This window comes from Ailuropoda melanoleuca, chromosome 5, assembly GCF_002007445.2.
Source record: "Ailuropoda melanoleuca isolate Jingjing chromosome 5, ASM200744v2, whole genome shotgun sequence".
NCBI lineage: Eukaryota > Metazoa > Chordata > Mammalia > Carnivora > Ursidae > Ailuropoda > Ailuropoda melanoleuca.
In genome coordinates this window covers 108,499,497-108,518,914 of record NC_048222.1, presented here as the reverse complement: position 1 = coordinate 108,518,914, position 19,418 = coordinate 108,499,497, and the positions used below count along the sequence as shown (strand labels likewise).

The 19,418-nt window shown below is 38.6% G+C and overlaps 1 protein-coding gene across 1 annotated transcript in view; it reads right to left on the bottom strand.

Annotated features, from left to right (window-relative positions):
* The window catches only part of TTC29 (tetratricopeptide repeat domain 29), a 241,196-nt gene extending 231,088 nt beyond the window's left edge, over positions 1–10,108 (bottom strand). Inside the window, exons 1-4 of the mRNA XM_034661550.1 lie at positions 9,946–10,108; positions 9,252–9,299; positions 4,115–4,212; positions 2,224–2,307 (exon numbers count right to left, since the gene is read on the bottom strand). Of these exons, the coding sequence (XP_034517441.1) occupies positions 2,224–2,307; positions 4,115–4,206 (176 nt within the window). The 5' untranslated portion in view covers positions 4,207–4,212; positions 9,252–9,299; positions 9,946–10,108. The remainder of the gene's footprint in view (positions 1–2,223; positions 2,308–4,114; positions 4,213–9,251; positions 9,300–9,945) is intronic.
* Between the last annotated feature and the right edge of the window lie 9,310 nt (positions 10,109–19,418).

Genomic DNA, 19,418 nt, shown 5'->3' with positions numbered 1-19,418 from the left:
TAATCATCTTAGCATTTATATATATATATATTACATATAATATATACATTACCATCTTAAAGAAGAAGCAGTATATAGAGAGACTTAAAGGTGTATCTTAGATATTGCTTTTGTCTAGTTGAAAACTTGATTCAGTTTCTCCTGTTTTTATACTGAGGATCTCTGAAGTACTAGTTTGGTAACTTTAAAACTAAACTCAAAATCTGTCTTCCTTGGCAGGTTTCATCCTACCACCTTAGTTTTCTCTGATTTCCTCTAGACCTCGAGGCTGCACTTCACAATACAATCAGCCCTCATTCATTCCATATTTGTTTCCTGTTCATAAATCTTATTGTCTCAAATAGAGACAAGCATGGGGCCAAATATTTTACAATAAGATATCACTGTCTCTCCCACTGTGAAAAATCTAGCATTAGAGGTAAAGTAGGCACTTAAAGGCTTGCTGACCAATTTATCTTTTTAGAGTTGACTGACTAATAAAAAGTTTTACATAGCAATTCCTTGGTTAACAGAATATGCATAATTCCTCACGGCACCTGCTGAGTATTGCTGAGAGCACTGAAATTATTCATCAGTTTTCTCCTTTACATGCTCTTCAATTAGTTTGTCTGTGGCGAAGTCTAGAATACATATCAATCAAAAGCAGAAGAGTGAGCTAAGTACAAGCTATCTTCCTATTAAGGTTTGCATCTACTATCCCAGCTTTGGTCTAAAAAAGTAGTCAGCTGCAGGAAAATTTAAGGAGAATACAATTGTGAGGCTGGAGAATTACCCGGTGCTACTTGTTTTCTGTAGCATACTATGGATTTGAAATCAATTTGGTAATATCCTTAATGAAAAAAAATATTAAGAGAACACTCATCAGCAAAGCCTATTTTGCATTGTTTTAGATCAAAGTTTTCTTCAGGCAGACTGAAAGTTTAGCAGATTTTAAGTGCTGTATATGAATTTCTTGCTTGTTAAAATATGTGAAGCATAAGTTTATTCCAAATTTAATTCCTAACTGTTAAGCCAATTACAGATATTTGGATATCATTATATTTAAATCAGAATGAAAATATCACATACATATATATTTTTTTAACTTTTTAAAACTCTGACAATATTAACCTTTAATTTTATCCAACAGGTCACCATGGAAAGTTACTACATTAACAAACAGAACAGCATTTAACCAAAAATCCCAGATACTACACATGGCAGTCAACAGTGTTCCAAGGAAGACAGTGATTACGGGTATTGTAAAATTTTGTCACTCTATAAAATAAAGTAGATACTGTCAGAATGAACTATTCCATTTTTCCATATTACATGCAAATTGACAAAGATAATATCTAATAAAATGAAACATATCAAGAGACTTGGAATTTTAGACTCTATGAAAAACTATACCAAAAATATCATGAAGAAAACTCTTTCAGTGGACTCCCATAGCACTAGACAATACTAATTGAGAGGTTGTTAAAAACATTTACTGCATAAAATAATTTAATTGAATCATTTAATGAGTTCCATAAGATGCATGTGAATTTATAATATTTCTGTTTTTAAATGCTTGCATCTAAAGATCTGATGATAACATGGTCACCAAGTCTATAGCTAAGAAATATTAAGTCTGTTCAGCTATTATTTTAGGTTTTTACTCATTTCTCACTAACCTACACAGATTTTTATAGTTTTTTACTTAAACCATAAATTAGTTTCTAACTAATGATAAAATGACAAAGTTTATATTGCTCATTGATAAAATAAATCCAGACAATTTAGAATTATTTAAAAAGCAACCAATAAACTATGATCCACTCATTTTTTTTGTGGGTTTCAGTGAGGGAAGGAACATACATTAGTACAGAATTTTTGTTCTAAATCACTAGGGAAAAAAGATATGATCTTTCTCTAAAAGCTTTTTTCTCCCCTATGGAGGCAAGGCACCTTAAAATGGAAGTTAATAAGCAATTAATGGCACAGACTTAACTAAAATATTGCAAACATGATAGTACAATATCTTGGTAAATATGAGAATTTTGAAAGCCATAGAATTAAAGACTTTGATATGTGTAAGATCAATAGACATGACTTATCACTATTTAATATGAGCTTTAATTTTTAAATGCCATGTTCCAATGAAAAAGTGTACTGCACGGGAAAATTGAAATTTCAATAAAGAATCAAGACAAAAGAAACAAACTTTATATTAAAGTACCTTTAAGAGGTTATACTTACGCAGCAACCTCCTCTTTTGACAATCCTTTGAAATTCACCTCCAGGTAATGATCTATGTCATCCTTTTCTTTGATCAACTGAGACCTAAATGAAATGGAAAGAAATAATAAAGCACTGCTTTATCAAGTTGAAAAGCTCCCAAACATATAAAATGCCACCGGGAGAACAGAAATATTTAAGGTATAATACCATATATATAATACATGTCCTACGATAGCCATAGAGATAGGTTGTTGATTAATAATTTCCAAATTTTCATTTTCTTGACTGTTAAGAGATAGGGAAGAATCTTAAACTCGGTGTGCAAACAAATAAAACACCAACACATTTAAACAATCAGCATTCTTAAGAAAAATGGAGTCTTCTCCTCAAACCTCATAAACTCTTCCATTTTGTTCATGTTGCTTCACTTTATAACTTTGCAATACAGAGTTGTATTCTGTTTGGCCCGGGATTTTGAACTAAGAACACCTGCTTGATACAAACATGTAAAATTCATTTGTTCCAAACATTACCAAATATTGCTCTGAAATGTTTGAGTGAGTTTTTTAATCACATATAAAATTCAAATTATTATTCAAAAAGTGATCTTAAGAAGACTTTACTGAGAAATCTATTACACTGGTGGTGTATTGATTCTCTACCCTCCCTTGCACTTTTAAAAACAAGCATACTACTGACATCTCCTAACAAGGGGAGTACGCAACAAAACAAGCATTTGTTTTTATTCAGAAGCTAATGGAAAATCCTGATACAAAACTTTGCTTTAAATGGTTATGAAAAAAGATGTTTTTCTTCAATAGAATGAATACAAGAAATAGTTTTCTTGAAAATCCATCTTATTTTAGGGATGTGAGATTGGGCCACATTTTTGCTCATGTTGAAAAGAAAATGGAATCTCAAGCATTATAAAAGGCAGGAAGAACAAGCTTTTTCAGACTTTGTAAATGCTCCACATTATTCAAAAGTAATATTGAAAATAGGAATATATGTATATCCTGAATTATGTATGTATCGAAAAATCTGTTTTTTGAATTTTTTGAGAAGAAACTTTGATTTGCTGTGATAAGGGAACATCTATGTTGGTTTAACTGTATGCAATTTATTTTGGTCCAGGGACTTTGGTCTTTCCCAGAAATACTAAGAATAAAGTATGATCCTTCTCAAAACAAAGTAGTCTCATAATACTTTGATCATTATGCATTGTCTGAAGTGAAAATTTGGCATATAAAGAAAATAATCAAACCTACATATGCAAATCATTTCTATCAATAAAAAATATATGCATCACTATAACTCAATAAAACCATAAATGGCAATTTCTAAATAATACAATCCTCATTAATACTTATGACAAAATATATTGTTCTCTTCTGTAGTTTCTGGGCGGCAACTCCAGGAACACGGCAGCTGTTTAGTGCAGCAGCAGTAGGGTGATGCATTTTTAGCCCCAGGATCAGTTCAGTACCTAAATCTGGCCTGCCAACTTACCCTAGTAGTGAGACTGTGTCCTCCTTCCTCCAGAACAGAAATTAGCACTCAGGACCTTGCAGATTAGAAGCTGTACACCTTCCACTCCTAAAGCCTCTGCTTTCAATTCTCCACTAATGTTTTTAAAAGGAAATATATCTCCAAAGTTTGATGGGACCACGATATAATTAGAATCGGTAATAAAATGATCAAATGAGTACTAGTTTGCTAAATAAACAAATTCTTAATATTTGAATGTGGTTCATTGATCCTTTTGAAACAATAAATTTGAATATTCTGAATATAACAATATACTTCTGTCTTTGAACAATTTTGTTTTCCGAGATGTGCTATTGACATTTCTTACTCACTGCAAGAAATTCATTCTGTAGGAAAAGAAATGAAAATCAGGGTCACATACCTTGGAATTGTGCTGAGGGAACATGGCAGCTTCTGTCTGGCTAAAGATGTAAGCTTTGGCCGTGTCATAGGCAGTGGGGGCAGGGTGGTCATTTTAGACTACAAAAAAACAACAACAACAACAACAACAACAAAAAACCAACAACAAAAACCAAGAAAAAAAAAAGAAACAGTATTTTAAAGAACGAATCTTTCAAAGACTCCTTTAAGACATTATTAGAGATCCACAGTCTGTCATCTGAGCTGAGAATGCTTCTGTGTATAGAGCTATAGCTCTATTATTCAGGAATGATACTCAGTGAGTGGATTTCTGCAGGTTGCTTCTCATTATTTTCTTCTACCATCTGCCTTTTGGCCAATTTATTACTTGTCTGCATCCACCAAGTGGATAAGGAGAAAATCTATAAATGAATTGAAGATTCAGATGATCAGGAGCTTTGGTATGAGTTTTGTTAAGGGACATGGTTGCAATTAAAGAGTGAAGATTTTTAGGATAGCTATGGATTTCAAATGCTCATGCTTTGCTTTCCTGTTACAATCAATAATTGAAAATTGCTCATACTTTGCTGTTTTCTAAAAACTTTCTTACTCACAAATAAAAGCTTTTCCTTAGAAGTGATGGATGCTAAGACTGATTCTCAACAAGCAGACAGCTGCCTCAAGAGACACACAGCTACCATAGTGCAACAAATCATTCAAATCTAGAGGTCCAGGAAAGATTGTTTAAAACAACAATCATCTTATTATCTTTCACACTTTTTGTGGGTCAGGAATTAGGACAGGGTACAACAGGATGGCTTTTCTCGACACCATAATGACTGAGCCTCTTTTGGGAAGACTCAGAAGCTTGGGGGTAACTCAATGGTGGGGATGGGTCAGGAATCATCTGTAAGGGTCTTATCTCATATATCTGATAGTCAATACTATTAGCTGGGACCTCAACAGGGCTGTTTGCTAGAATACTACATGTGGCTACCCATAGGGCTTGGGCTCCCTCACAGCAGGGCAGCCTCAGATTTCTCATGTGGTAGCTCAGTGCTCCAAAGGCAAGTATACCTTAAACATGAAGAAGTACGGACATGTCTGTGGACCTAGAATGGAAAAATTGTCACATGCTGCAAGAGCTTTCAGATGCAAAAGAAAGCACACTTCTACTGTTAGAGAGGCATCCAAAAGGCCAGAGCCTCTTGATTCCACCACCATGTCCACCAGTTTTGACCTCTACCCTTAGCCTCACCAAGCAACTGAAATGTTTGTTTTAGGGTTTAAATCACTTACTTCTAATATTTACTACATGTGTGACTCAGGGTAAAGCACTATCAACCTGAGCCTTGAATATATTTGACAGATATTCATTGAGCTACTACTTGGTCCCAAGCACTGTTCTGGGTGTCGAAGATAGAGCAGTGAACAAAAAGATGAAACTCTTTGATCTCAGGAAATTTACATTATAGGGTTGGATGTGGGGGGAAGACAGATAACACACAAATAAGCAAAATATATACAATGTCAGATGATGATAAGATCTACAGCAAAAAATAAAGCAGGGAACTACAAAATTACCCAAATACTCACCAGTGCTGAAGGCATAAATAAGAGCAGAATGAGACAAAGTCGAAGACGTTAAAGAAAAATTTGGAAGTGTTTCAATGGTGTAGGGTCTTGAAGATAACTGTAAAAACTGAATTTTCCTTTGATGAAGTTAAGAACCCACTGAAGGATTCTGAGCATAGGAGTGACATGGCCTGACTTGCACCTTGACAGGTTCACTCTGGTTTCCCTTTTGAGCTTAGACTGTAGGGGAAGAAGGGCAGACAACAGAGAGGCCAGATGGGAGGGTTATGAAATCTGAGTGAAAGAGGACGGTTGCTTAGATAGAGATGGAGGTGGACAGATGTGGTCAGACCTGAGGTAGAGCCAGCTATGAATAGCCAAGGTACCATATTCCTCTATCAAGCCATGAGGGAGGGGGGTGAAAGAACAAAAAGACTCAAGGGAAAACCTTTTGAAATCCAGTGTAGAAACAGGCAGTCTTGTGTTTCCAAATAAAAGATTATTATGAAAATAATTTTTTGCATAATTAAAGAGAAAATTCCAATGCGGATCAGTGTCATGTTTTACACACCATGAAATCCTAATATTACCCAGATTATCAGGGCATGATATGATCCATGAAACAATGTCCACTTAATTTTATATAATTATAGCTTTAAAGCACACCGAACAGCAAATGTTGGTCCTCTCCTACTTTGTAACTTCATAATATAGTGATTTCTTTTGTAATTTAAAAAAAACCTGTTTTTCTTTTTTTTTTTTTTTAAAGATTTTATTTATTTATTCGACAGAGATAGAGACAGCCAGTGAGAGAGGGAACACAAGCAGGGGGAGTGGGAGAGGAAGAAGCAGGCTCATAGCAGAGGAGCCTGATGTGGGGCTCGATCCCATAAACGCCGGGATCACGCCCTGAGCCGAAGGCAGACGCTTAACCGCTGTGCCACCCAGGCGCCCCCCCCCCAAAAAACCTGTTTTTCTAATCAGATGTCATATTAACTAGCTGAGTTACCTGGAAACCAGAACTTACTAAGTGACAACTTTATGTAGAACATGTGGTTAAGAAGTAATGGTCAACATAAAGATAGATCTCATGTACAGGCTTGAAAGGATGCCAAAGGCCCTCCCAAACCCACCTCCCATGACCCTATTTCAGAGAAGCTATGAAGCATCTATGTTCCAGAGTCCTCTGATGTTACAGAGCAAATCTGGACCATCTCAGTTCTTAACCCTCCTCTGTCTATTCCTAGATTTCTAAATGGACAGAAGAAAACAATGACTGTGTTTGCTTCAATTGTGGCATTTCATCCTCTATGAATTAAGACTGTTCTGAGAGCCCCACTTCGCTTGCCAAGGGCATTGTGACAGGGGTGATTTCTACATAATTACAAGGGCCCTTGAAAGGTTCACCAAGGAGCTTCCAAATGAGGACACAGTACTTGTAATTTCTCCAAGTACTAGAAAGACCCAGCTGCTTGTAGGCAGAAAGAGGGACCAAACCCCAGAGCTCGATCCAGCCAACAAGGTATGTAAAAGCCCCCCCAAAAGTTGGGCTACTGGTATGTGATGTAAAATTTATCCTTTTTGATGTTTACTTGGGTTAGACAATTTTTGCTAGAAAATATAAGCATCTAATGAAATCAAATGCAGATGTTATACATGGAGAGGAACATGTCTTCTTTGTCACACATATGAACTGTGATTTTTTTTCAATATCCGAGTCGTTTCCTACCATTAAAGTTTCAGCTGCCAGTTCCTTCATTTTGCTCTCCTCTGATCTGAGAACATTAGCAGCAGGAGCACCTTTACTCTTAAATTTAGTTTAATGTAAGTATTGCAAGCCCTGCTGGCAAGCCTCAAGGCACAAACTCCGAATAGGGGGTGGTCAGAGCTGAATGATAAAGTGGGAAAAAAAGTTATTAACTGAATGTTGGAATAAATAGCCCCCCAACCAATCTATGTGGGAAAGTTTAAGCTCAGAGTTAGGGTAGAAGTTGAGTAGGCTCCCTCCCTGCTTTAAACCCCACATCCTACCTTGCTTACGCCTGCTGGGAAGAGGGGTTTTGTCTTTCACAACTGATACAAGGCCACATAAAGGTATTTTGTTTTACACAATGGTAATGCATGAACTGAATTTTATGGCACATAATATTTGAAATGCATCCAATATTTAAAGGGATCTTGCAACAAATTATTTTTTTAATCTAAGCAATCACCATCTCGTTTTATAAGTTCAGTCTTGTTTATGCTGAATTTTCTTAAAATAGGAAGTTGGTACATTCTAGAATACAGAAACAGCCAAGAGGAAAATAGGTGAGAAAAAAATGCAAGCATGCTTAGGGGCCTGTCATTCTAGACTTCAATTATACGTGTAGAGTAAAGAAAGCCTTTTGCTCTTTGTTAATGTGAGTTGTATCACTTCCCTGGTGTTGGCCAGGCACTGTTCCCAGGTCCTAGGTGAGCTCCAACAGGGAAAATGGGATTAATGCTTTGGGGGGACCATCCTAGGCCTGAGGCAAAAACGGAACACATCCTCAACAATGGCGCTGCATCGGGGTTCTCCTGGCTCAAGACCACAGAGGAAATCCCACAAGACAGGTACTACTGAAGGAGGAGGAGGGTTCAGAGCCAGGCGAGTGGAGATGGCGAACGGAGATGGAGAATGAGAGGCACCTCTCTGGCTGGTACCAAAACCAGCTTTGCCCCAGGAGCTGAGGGGGAAGCAGTCTGTGAGGAGGACCCAGAGGCAGCTCCCCCAGTACCAGCATGTGGGCGGTGCTACATGTGGCACCAAGAATGCAGAGCCGAAGATCAAAAGGCTGCCTGAAGCCATTCCACTGTTGGTATTCAGAAGAGATTTGGTGGATTCTTTGATCTGCTGGTTGGCTCTTGTATCATGGCTTGGCCCCCACATGCAAAGACAAATGAGAACGGAGAAATACAGGATGAAAGGTTTAAGAGTGCTGGGTCAGGCTGAATGTGTCCCATGGTAAGAGTTTAAATTTCTGGCCCCCAAGTAAAATTCTTCAAAGAGTAATCCTCCCGCCCACTCTCCTCAGAGATGCCCTCATCAGGAAACACAGAGGAAGGGATAGGCCTAGCACTGTGTAGACAGAGGCTACTTGGGGAGTGACTGTGTCCGAGGCTGACTACTACCTCTAGAATTCAGTCACTCTGGGATGTGAGAAAGCCAATAAATCACAGGAGACAAATTTATTATTTGTCATCAAGAAAGCGCAAAATAAATGATTTTACTATCACCAACAAAATCATTTATAAGAATTAGTACTGTTGACATTATCACAAGCTCTTTTACTATGAAAGATTAAAGAAAACTACAGAAGAAATATCAATAATTATGGTCCTGAAAAGTTAAAAAAAATCACATAAAGAAGTGTAAAGAGTCGCTAAATGTTTATCCCTTGAATCAGAATTTTTAGACACTTTTAGCATACAGTGGTAGGTAATTAGATTGTTAAGTAAAATAAATAGAAATCATACATCTACCAAATGGCATTTATTGATGGTTAAATCAAAATATAAAGCAGGAAAAGTGTTGAAGGCGGGCTGTGGTTCAGCTGACTTACTTTTGGAGATTACTGTTGAAGGTCTCTCCAAGGCTTATGGACTTCAGCCTGAAAATCAGGAATAATAAGAATAGCAAAGGAGAGAAGAAAAAAGTTAAAAATTAGTTATAGAATAACTCCTCTTCCTGTCCCAAATTGTGAAATAAGATTCCTTCATACAAATAATACCAAGTACCTACTATGTATTTAAATGTACTTTTTTTTTTAATGCGGAAGTGTAATCCCTACCGGAGAGGCTAATCACTAATTCAGTGAAATGCCAGTACATCCGAATTATGTATATGTATTGATATGTTCCAATACAAATGTGACCTTAGGGATAACAATTTGATCTCTTCAACTTATTAGACATGAAGTTATCTTTATCCAAACCGAGGGCATCTCAGTTCCCTTCCTGCTCCTTCCTCATTCTAGCCAGGACTAATAATTTATTCCTCTGCCTGCTTATTTTCCCACTGCCCTCAGAGGGTCGGGTGAACTGGGAAGCAGGAAAAGCGCCTTTCCAGACTCCTACTTCATGTCTTGAGGTAAATGGCGAGGTCCTCTGCTCACGAAGTGTGGGACGGGAGTCTACAGACTGATGGAGGAAGGTCAGCCGGGGTCACGGAAGGGACGGGACTGCCTGGAAGAACGGCCCGCCTCTCCCAGGAACTGTGAAAGTCCTGCCCCGACCTTCGCCCCCGCCGTCACGAACCTCGGTGGACTGGCCCGTGGAACAATTCCGGTTTTCCGTTCCGCGGAAGCGTGTCCCCCACCGGCGGCAAGTGCGGGGCGCCGGTGCTGCCCCCTCCTCCCGCTGTGGTTCGGAGTCCTGGCGCCAAGAGACGGGACGCGGGAGCGTCGTCCGGGTTACTGAGGGGGCGGGGCGGGGCGGGGCAGACCAGGGGGCGGGGCTAGGCTACACCGGGGCTCGGGATTGGGACAGCTCTAGATTCCTCGGGGGCGGGGGCGGAGCCTAGTGGGAGCGGAGCCTGCTGAGGGCTGAGCATCGCCTCCAGATCTAGGAGGCCTTTCAAACAGAGCAGCTTTCAAAAGTTAGACCGCTTTCAGAAATTAGCAGGGGCGCCTGGGTGGCACAGCGGTTAAGCGTCTGCCTTCGGCTCAGGGCGTGATCCTGCCGTTATGGGATCGAGCCCCATGTCGGGCTCTTCTGCTGTGAGCCTGCTTCTTCCTCTCCCAATCCCCCTGCTTGTGTTCCCTCTCTCGCTGGCTGTCTCTATCTCTGTCAAATGAATAAAAACAGAGCAGCTTTCAAAAGTTAGACCGCTTTCAGAAATTAGTTCAACTGATCCAAGGGTCTCCAGTTTGCCACCCTGAATCATTTCCTTCATGGCACCGCATTCTTAATATTTTGCTACGTTTCCCTGTTGTCCACGGGGCTAATGGAAAAGCTCTCAGGTTGGCTTTGTGACCACCACGGCTTGATGCCACTTCATGCAGCTAGAAAAGTCATTCATACCCTTTTGCCTCTGTAGCAGTCAGACCCATCTTTTCTCTGCCCTCCATAAATGCTTTTCCCAATCCCGTCTCCAGCAAGATAACCCAATTTTGAGTTGTGGTGAGCTAAAAACTCAAGATCTCTTTCATAGAATCTTCCTGCATCCTATCTTAACTATTACTTTTAAAATTTTTACCTGAAACTCCGTTTTTATATTTATATTGACTAAATGTCAGCCTATTAATCTCAACCCATCATTCCATCCCATGTGTCACATTGGTAGTGCAATGAACTGAGCTTTCTTGCCCATTCTCTCATGTATAGAGGGCAAGAGAGTGAAGATTATTGCTTATTACTTCTTAAATATAGATGTGCTAGAAAGTGAGGTTTTTATTCCGTGCCTACTGTCACACACTGTAGGAAAGTCAGCCAGCAATATTGCTCACACAAGTCATTCTATTAGCCACAAACTGATTCTATTTGGAGTACAAACATAATCATAACCACACTTTTCATTCCAACATCTAATTTGCTGCACCAACATATGAAATTATTTCCACCAAGTAAGTTTACATCATACATGCAATTGACCACTATGACTACCCATAACTGGGCTCCACATGATCCCACAGGGCAGTAAAGCCTGTTCTATCCTCATGAATGCATCTTCCAGTTTCCAAACATGATCTTAACACAGCTCCACTGTGACCTGCGTGAATTCTGTTCCAGCCCTTGCTGCCTTGTTTGTTTAGGGGTTTGTGAATTCCATGCACCTTCTTTCTCTCATGAGGTGCTCCCTAGGTCTAGTGCCTTCCTAGGTGACTTCTTCTTGCCTCTTTGAATTTATTCCTTCTGCTTGCTGCTTTTTCACTGGTAGTTCCTTGACTAATTCTCTTTCTCCTTCTGCTTAGTATAATATTTCTTAGAGCTAAGGAATTCAGTTAGAGAACTCTGTTTGCAAGTGACAGAAAACCTCAAATTGGCTTAAGTGAAAAAGGAATCTGATTATTTCCTACAACCAGAAGATGCCAGCTTCAGCAGCAATTTTGTCTATAAATTCAGGGCCTTCTGAAAACTTTCAGGACTCTAGAGCACCCCACCTTTCATTACATAGAATTAATCTTACTCTCTACTCCTTCCTCTTAGACCAATTTTGTGATATGTGTATCACTTTGCATGGATCTTGGTTTATAGGAGTTAATCTCTCCTGAAACACTGTGGGCTTTTTGAAAGCAGAGACTGTTTTATTTTTCTCTGAATTCCCTTGGATAGTATAGGGATTAGTATATGGCATATGCTCAAAAATGTTTATTGAATTAACTGAGTGAATGACAGGATGGCTAGAGGGCCCTCAAGCTGATTCTTCCACATGTAGTTCTTCTCATTGCTTCCTCTCTCACCCCCACCTAGAACTGGTGAGGTAGGAGAGGATACAGTCATAGCTTGAATGCTAATACTGACTTAATAAGATCTAGAGTGCCCCCTTCTGATCTTTGCTCTGGAGAAAAGGTTTTCAGAATATCTCAGCACGCGAAGAAGCAAATGATAATCCCCTAGGGGAAACCAATACATCCTAACTACTCCCCCACAACTGTTCTCAAAGTGTTTCTGATATCTCAGTCATCACATCAATCATCTCAATTATCACAATCTTCCACGACGAAAATTACTCTGAATCATTCTTGTTTTACTGAACATATCCGCAAGGAATATCCGAAGAAAGAATATATGAGGTAAAGTTTTTGAGTTCTTTCATGTCTGACAATGTACTTATTTTGCCTGTGGTCACTTGGCAGGGTTGGGCATTATAGTTTAACAATCATTTCCTTAGTTTAGAAGGTATTGATTTTTTTCCCTAGTATCCACTGTTAATGATGAGAAGTCTAGTGCCAATTTTCATTCTTTTGATGGGATCTTGTGATAAGATCTGTGTCTACAGTGACAATCCCAGATCTCTGTAACCTAAAATGACAAAGTTTATCTCCTGATTACAATTTCTAACCACCCCTGGTCAGCCTTGGGTTTTGCTCCATACTATCTTCAAGAGCAGAACCCGTGCTGAGAGGATTATTACCCGCACCGCCCCCTCACCCCAGCACTGCTGGTTTGTGACAGAGAGAAGAGAGTAAACTGCACGTTAGCGTTTAAAGGCTTCATCCAAAATTATATCCATCATTTCCTCTCCTATGTCATTGGTCACAAGTCACATGGCCATGCTCAATTTTAAGGGAATAGGCAACTTGATCTTACCATGAAAGAAGAATCAGATCTCTGTGAATAGTCATAATGAATACCCCAGATCTGTTTTTTTCTTCAACTCAGGCATTTTTTGGATGTTTTTTATCCTTTCTGTCCTGACATTTCATGGGGCTTTCTAGTAGAACTTGTCAGCTGAGTACTCATATTCTTCCTCTGATTTAGATAACTGTCTTCTATTTTTAAAAAAATGATTTCATTTTCCCTTTTTCTATGATTCTTGCTTATTAAATGTAGACCTAGATTTGTCCTTTTTATCTGTTTTTTTTCCACTTTTATTCTCTGCCTTTTTGTTCTAAAATTTGGACATTTTCAATGGTATTATTTTTTCCCACATTTTATTGATTTTTTTTTGTGGGCAGGACAAATCCTATTTTTTAGTCTTTGATAGCTCTTTTTTAAAATTTATCCTTTTGGGGGTCGCCTGGGTAGCACAGTTGTTAAGCGTCTGCCTTTGGCTCAGGGTGTGATCCCAGCGTTTCGGGATTCAGGATCGAGTCCCACATTAGGCTCCTCTGCTGGGAGCCTGCTTCTTCCTCTCCCACTCCCCTGCTGTGTTCCCTCTCTCGCTGGCTGTCTCTCTCTGTCACATAAATAAATAAAATCTTTAAAAAAAATAAAATTTATCCTTTTGTATAAACTCTATTATGGACGTACTAGGTTTTATGGATGTACAATTATTTCTAAATATATGAATTAGTTTTGTCCTGTTTTCTCTAAATTATTTTTCCTTCAGAAAATACTTTTCTTCTGTTAATGTTGATATCTCTCTTTTATGTAGCTATTGTTCTTTATTGCAATATTAGTTAGCATTATATAATGAGCTGCTAGTAACAGAAAAAAAAAATACAGAATTGGAATGACACTCCACAGTGTCAGATTCCCAGTTCCTTTTGTCTTGTGGCTCCACAGTACATGGATACCACTCCCAAGATCACTCATTGTCCACAATGGCCACTTTCCAAGCACACATCTGTATTTTATCCGAAGCAAGGGTGCAGAGGGGAATGATGGCATACTCTTCCAAGAAAGATGAACACATCCTTTCTTGCTACACATACCACTGGCAAGGACTTCATCACAATGTCACCTTTAGCTTCGAGGGCAGCTAAGAATAGGATCTTTATTTTGAGTAGCCATATGATTTGTTAAAGTCAAGATCATATAACTATGGAAAATAAGAAAGGGTGGATAATAGGGGACAATCAACATCAATGCTAAAGACATCAGTTCATATGTAAGAAAGAAAAACTGGCTCTCTTGTGTGAGTTTCCTCTACTGTTGTCTAAATGGGCCTGTTCTCCAAGTTTCCTCCTTGGGTAAGAATTTTCAAAGCTCTGGATAAGGTGGGCAAGTCCTGTCTCTTTGAGTTTCTTTTAGAGGGACAGACTAGGGAACCAGCTATCCTGTTGTGCCCTCTATGCCAGAAGAAGTAGACAGGCCTGAGGCACCAACCTGTTGAAAGTTCATTTAAAGTCTTTATAAAAGAGTTATGGCTTGAAGCATTCCTTCCTGCTCCCTGTTGAGGTTGAGGGCATTCAGTAGGGGGTTGAGTGGTTAAATTTATCATGTTCAGACTATTTTTCCCCCTTACTTTCAGCCAACTTCCTCATCTCCTTGCTCTTCTGTGGATGGCGAACAATGACTCCAGGGTCTATACTGGAAGGCTGTCGTCGGCCATTCCCGTGCTGTGGCTTTCTCTACCTGTTTCATCCTTCACCCCACTCCCTTCCACTTTGTATCTTGAGACTGTTTTTAACTCTCTCATCCACTGAAAACTACTACTTTATTTTCATCAATTGTAAGTATGTTTGTTTGTGGTATTTGTATGTTTTTATTTCACTGGGATCTCAGGGAGGAAGGGAGATAAATATATGTGCTCAGTTGGTCAGCATCTGAACCTTTCTCAAGAATGGAATACTAAAATAAGACAGAGGAAAACTTAAGGGGCAGAAAAGAGAGGAAGGAAAATTATAGAACAAAATTAGAAAACGTGCTGAAAAGCGACAGAGAGGCATCAATTAAATTATAATGGTCAATTCACCAAACTACCTGTCTTAAATTTGTAATAGATAATTTAACTAATATAATTACCTAAAAGTTTGGATCAAATTAATTTATTTGTATACAGGTTGGCTGTATGCATTCATTTCCTCTTACTAAAAATATATCTTGAGGAAATATCAAATCCCATTAGACACAATCCAGTGGGATAGTATTAGGTATCCTTATACTTCTCTAGTTGGGAGAGAAGAATATGACATAAGAAGATCAATTTCAGGCTTCCACCTTAGAATATGAATTTTTTTTAAAGATTTTATTTATTTATTTATGTGAGAGACAGAGAAAGAGAGTGGCACAGGGAGAGGGAGAAGGAGGCTCCCCTCCGAGCAGGGAGCCAGATGTGGGGCTCGATCCCAGGACCCTGTGATCATGACTTGAGCCAAAGACAGAAGCTTAACCAACTGAGCCACCCAAGCGCCCCTGGAATATGACTTTCAGGCAGGACAAACAGCCTGAAAATATTTGGCATTTATTCCAGACCAGCATTGACCTCCTGCCAAGGTAATTCCTGCCAAGAAATCATTGTTGTGGTTTCTGCTTCCTTAAGCTCAGAATCGGCATTGATTCCTCCCAGTTCCCAAGCCCAGCCCTTCAGACCTCTGTCCATTTTCCTTTTGCCTAAATTAAGTACAGCAAAATTCTGTTGCTTGGGATTAAATCGTAAGTGACACAAAAGTTGGCACCAGAGACTGGATTGTGGGAAAAGGAACTTCAGGGAAGTTCTTCTTGGGCTTGATCATCTACATTGAGGTACAAAGCAATGACGTTCCTGATTCTTGTTTTTACAAGCAAAGGCAGCAGGCCATGACCCCTTTGATGACACAGTAATTATCAACTGAGATTACTTATAAACACTTTTCCATTGAGGAGAGTAAAATTCTAACAGATCATGGAGCTACCACCACCAAAGGCCATCATCAAACAAGGAGGAATTGGGAGTACTGGGGGTTGAGTACCTGCTTCTGGTGACACTTCATAATCTAAGCAAGAGAGCAACAAACTCAAAATAGTAAGTCTAAATGGGCTAAAACACTTTATATAACCATCCTGGAGCAAAAAGTCAAGTGACTTAATCACAGTGACTTAATCTATAGCCTAGAAGAATCTTTGATGTGAATGTTAGGGCATTCATCAGAAGAGAGTGCTACTATAACAATGCAGATGGAGTTATCTGGGCATATTCAGAAGACTCTGAGTAACCTAAAGTCCAAAGCCCCTCTGACATATCTTCCACTGAAGCATCTTTGCTTAGGAAATCTCCCTCCTTTGTCTGACAACTATTCTTCCCTTACTTGAAGATACTGTTACTCTTTTGCCTGAAGTTGATTCCTTAAAGAAAAAATACAATTATTTCTTTCTTATTCAACATCTCATAATATCCAGATCTGTAATTAGATGTAAATCCCATTGTGTCGTGGGGGGAGAAAAATGAGCAAATGAAACCCTGAGAAGGCTCATGTGTATATACACACACACACGCACATACACACGCATGTGCGTGTGTGTGTAGAATTTGCTAGCGTATGTCAGCCAAACTCTAGAGACATTGTTTTTCCTTCAGAATGGATTTTGAGGGTGCCAGAACAAAAAGTGTGGAATGTAACATCAGAAAGAATGAATTTGTCAAGTCTTTTCCAAAGACTTTAAATTCCATGTGCATTTTGATGATTAGCTATATTTTATTTAATAGTTTCCTAGTTTAGTTAATGAATATCTGGCCAAATGGATGGTAATTTGTGTTGCAAAAATTTGGTTTAATTTAAACAAAGAAATTTAAAGTCTTTCAGAGATAGGAATGTAGGGTGCATATTCATATATGGCTCACCTTCTAACTATGTTCCCTAAGAAAGGACTGAAAAATTTTCCTTCATCGACAATTTGAGATCTAAAGAGGAAAATGCCAAACCTCTGTAAGTTTTCTACTGACATTACCCTAGGTTGAGTGCTGGTGGGAGGTGTTATAACTGAAAAGAGCACCAAGACTTTAATGGAGATGAAAGGTCCCCAGGGTAAAACAGGTCAGTGGGATTATTAAATCTCAGTGGGAGATTGGGTGTATTTACCATAATACTCAGCCATGCCATTGTGTTCATTAGAATAATCCGATCTACAGAGATCTGTGGCTATAATTAATTGGTCATGACATTACTAGGAATCAAACTAACGGGTTACTTTTTTACTTAGAACTTTGAAAGCCCCTTGAAAGAAACCCTGGGGTTCAGACATAACACCAAAAGTGCACCCTGTGAATCTTTCTCCTTTTTTTCCCTTAAAGGTAAACTACATTTATTCACTCAGGTAACTGTACTGGGGAAAGGAGTATACCCAAAACCTGTGGGTTGTTAGACATAATACACTAACTCTGAGTTAATGCTAATGCTAATTTTTAAGCCATTACTAATAGATTTAAGGGTTTGGTTTTTTTTTTTTTAAGATCTAAAATAGGCCTAGTAAACCCTGGGCCATGCTATGGTTATTCTTCTGATGGCAGGAATTTTAAGTGACCGCCTAACCTGTAGAATAAAGGTCCTTATGGCAAAAGAGAGTCAAGAGGAAGCTCTTGAGAATCTCCATTATGCAGCAATTACATAATCTCCAATTATGCAGATAATTGAAAAGATTCACCAGATTCTAGCAAGGCTTACTCAAAACAATTTTCTCTGGGCAAAAGGATACGCAGAAGTGGAGGCAAGAAAACATAATGCAACTCCAGATTGGTCCTGAACACCCACATACAGCTTCTCTGGTCCTCCCTCAGTTGTACTTGATACCTTTTATCTCTACAACAAAAGCGTACCAGGGGATCTTTTATTCATTTTTAGATTTAAGTCTTAATATATACTTTATTTTTTTCTAGTTTTTTTTTCCATCTTTGTTAAGGAATAATTGAAAAATTATTGGAAAATAGAACGGCATATATTTAAAATGTACAATATGATGGTTTAATATACATATGCACCGTGAAATTATTACCAAGACCAAGGTAACATATCCATCACCTCATAATTAACTCTGTGGTGTTTGCGTGCTGAGAACACTGAAGATGTACTCTCAGCCACTTTCAAGTATAGAATGCTGTATTATTAATTATAGTCCCTATGCCGTACATTAGATCCTCAGAATTTATTCATCTTATAGCTGAAGTTTATACCCGTGGCCTACATCTCCCCAATTCTTACTCCCCTCATCCCCTGGCAGCCACTATTCTATTCTGTTTCTATGAAATTGGATTTTTTAAAATTCCGTATATAAGAGATACCATACAGTATTTGTCTTTTTCTGGCTTATTTCACTTAGTATAATGCTCTCTAGGTTCACCTATGTGGTTGCAAATGGCAGGATTTTATTCTTTTTATTCCTTTTTTTAGAGCGAAATCATATTCCAGTGTGTGTGTGTGCATGTGTATCAGATTTTCTTTACTCATTCATCCATTGGAGGGCATTAGATTGTTTCCATGTCTTGGCTATTGTGAATAATGCTGCAATGAACATAGGAATGCAAATATCTCTTTGAGATACAGATTTTGTTTCTTCCCAATATACACCCATGATTTAGGATGCTGGATTATACAGTAGCTCTATTTTTAATTGTTTGAGGAAGCTTCACATTGTTTTCCGTAAAGGCTATACCAATTTATATTCCCACAACGATGTACAAGGGTTCCCTTTTCGCAAAGGGGTCTTTATACTCCCCACTGGTCACATAACCCAAAGCCCGCTATGTAAGCAGGTAAAATAGGTACAGATTATCAATCTATATATTTTAATAAATAGTGTAGACTAGTCCAGAGTGCATTCAGGAGAGTTTCAGGTGTTAAACATCATATTATACGTCACTGGCTAGTACATTTCATTTGTATCTTGGCCATGGGAGAGTCCTATGGCTCCAGGTATCCCTGGGATCAGCTGCGAGCTAACCCTGCACTCGCATACCAAAATAATAAGTGAAAAGCAAAACTGCATTTGTGAGGGAATTTCACACCTGAAAAATTTAAGAGAGATAATTCTTTGCATATTTCCATTTAATTCCCCGGGTTAGTTGGGCAAAATAGATGTATGTTTTGAAGAATAAAAGTGTAATCATTGTGCTGCTGTTCATGATAGAGCCTTCTTGCTAGAACAAACTGGTAAGCAGCATATACTCCCTAGCCCCATATTTTGATTAATAGAAAAAACAGAAGTGATTTTCTTTTACTTAGCAGGAACAGCAGTGTACTTTTTATTTTCCAACTCAGTAATCTGTCAACTTTGGCTCTTTGCTGCAAGTTAGTTCACGGGGACTTTAATTATCTTGCTGTCTTGTAGAGTATCAAGGCTGGATCACGACACTGATGGGTCGTTTAATAGAACCTGGAGAGCAAGAAATAGCAGGCACTTGTCTCTGCCTTGGTACTATAAATACACGCGAA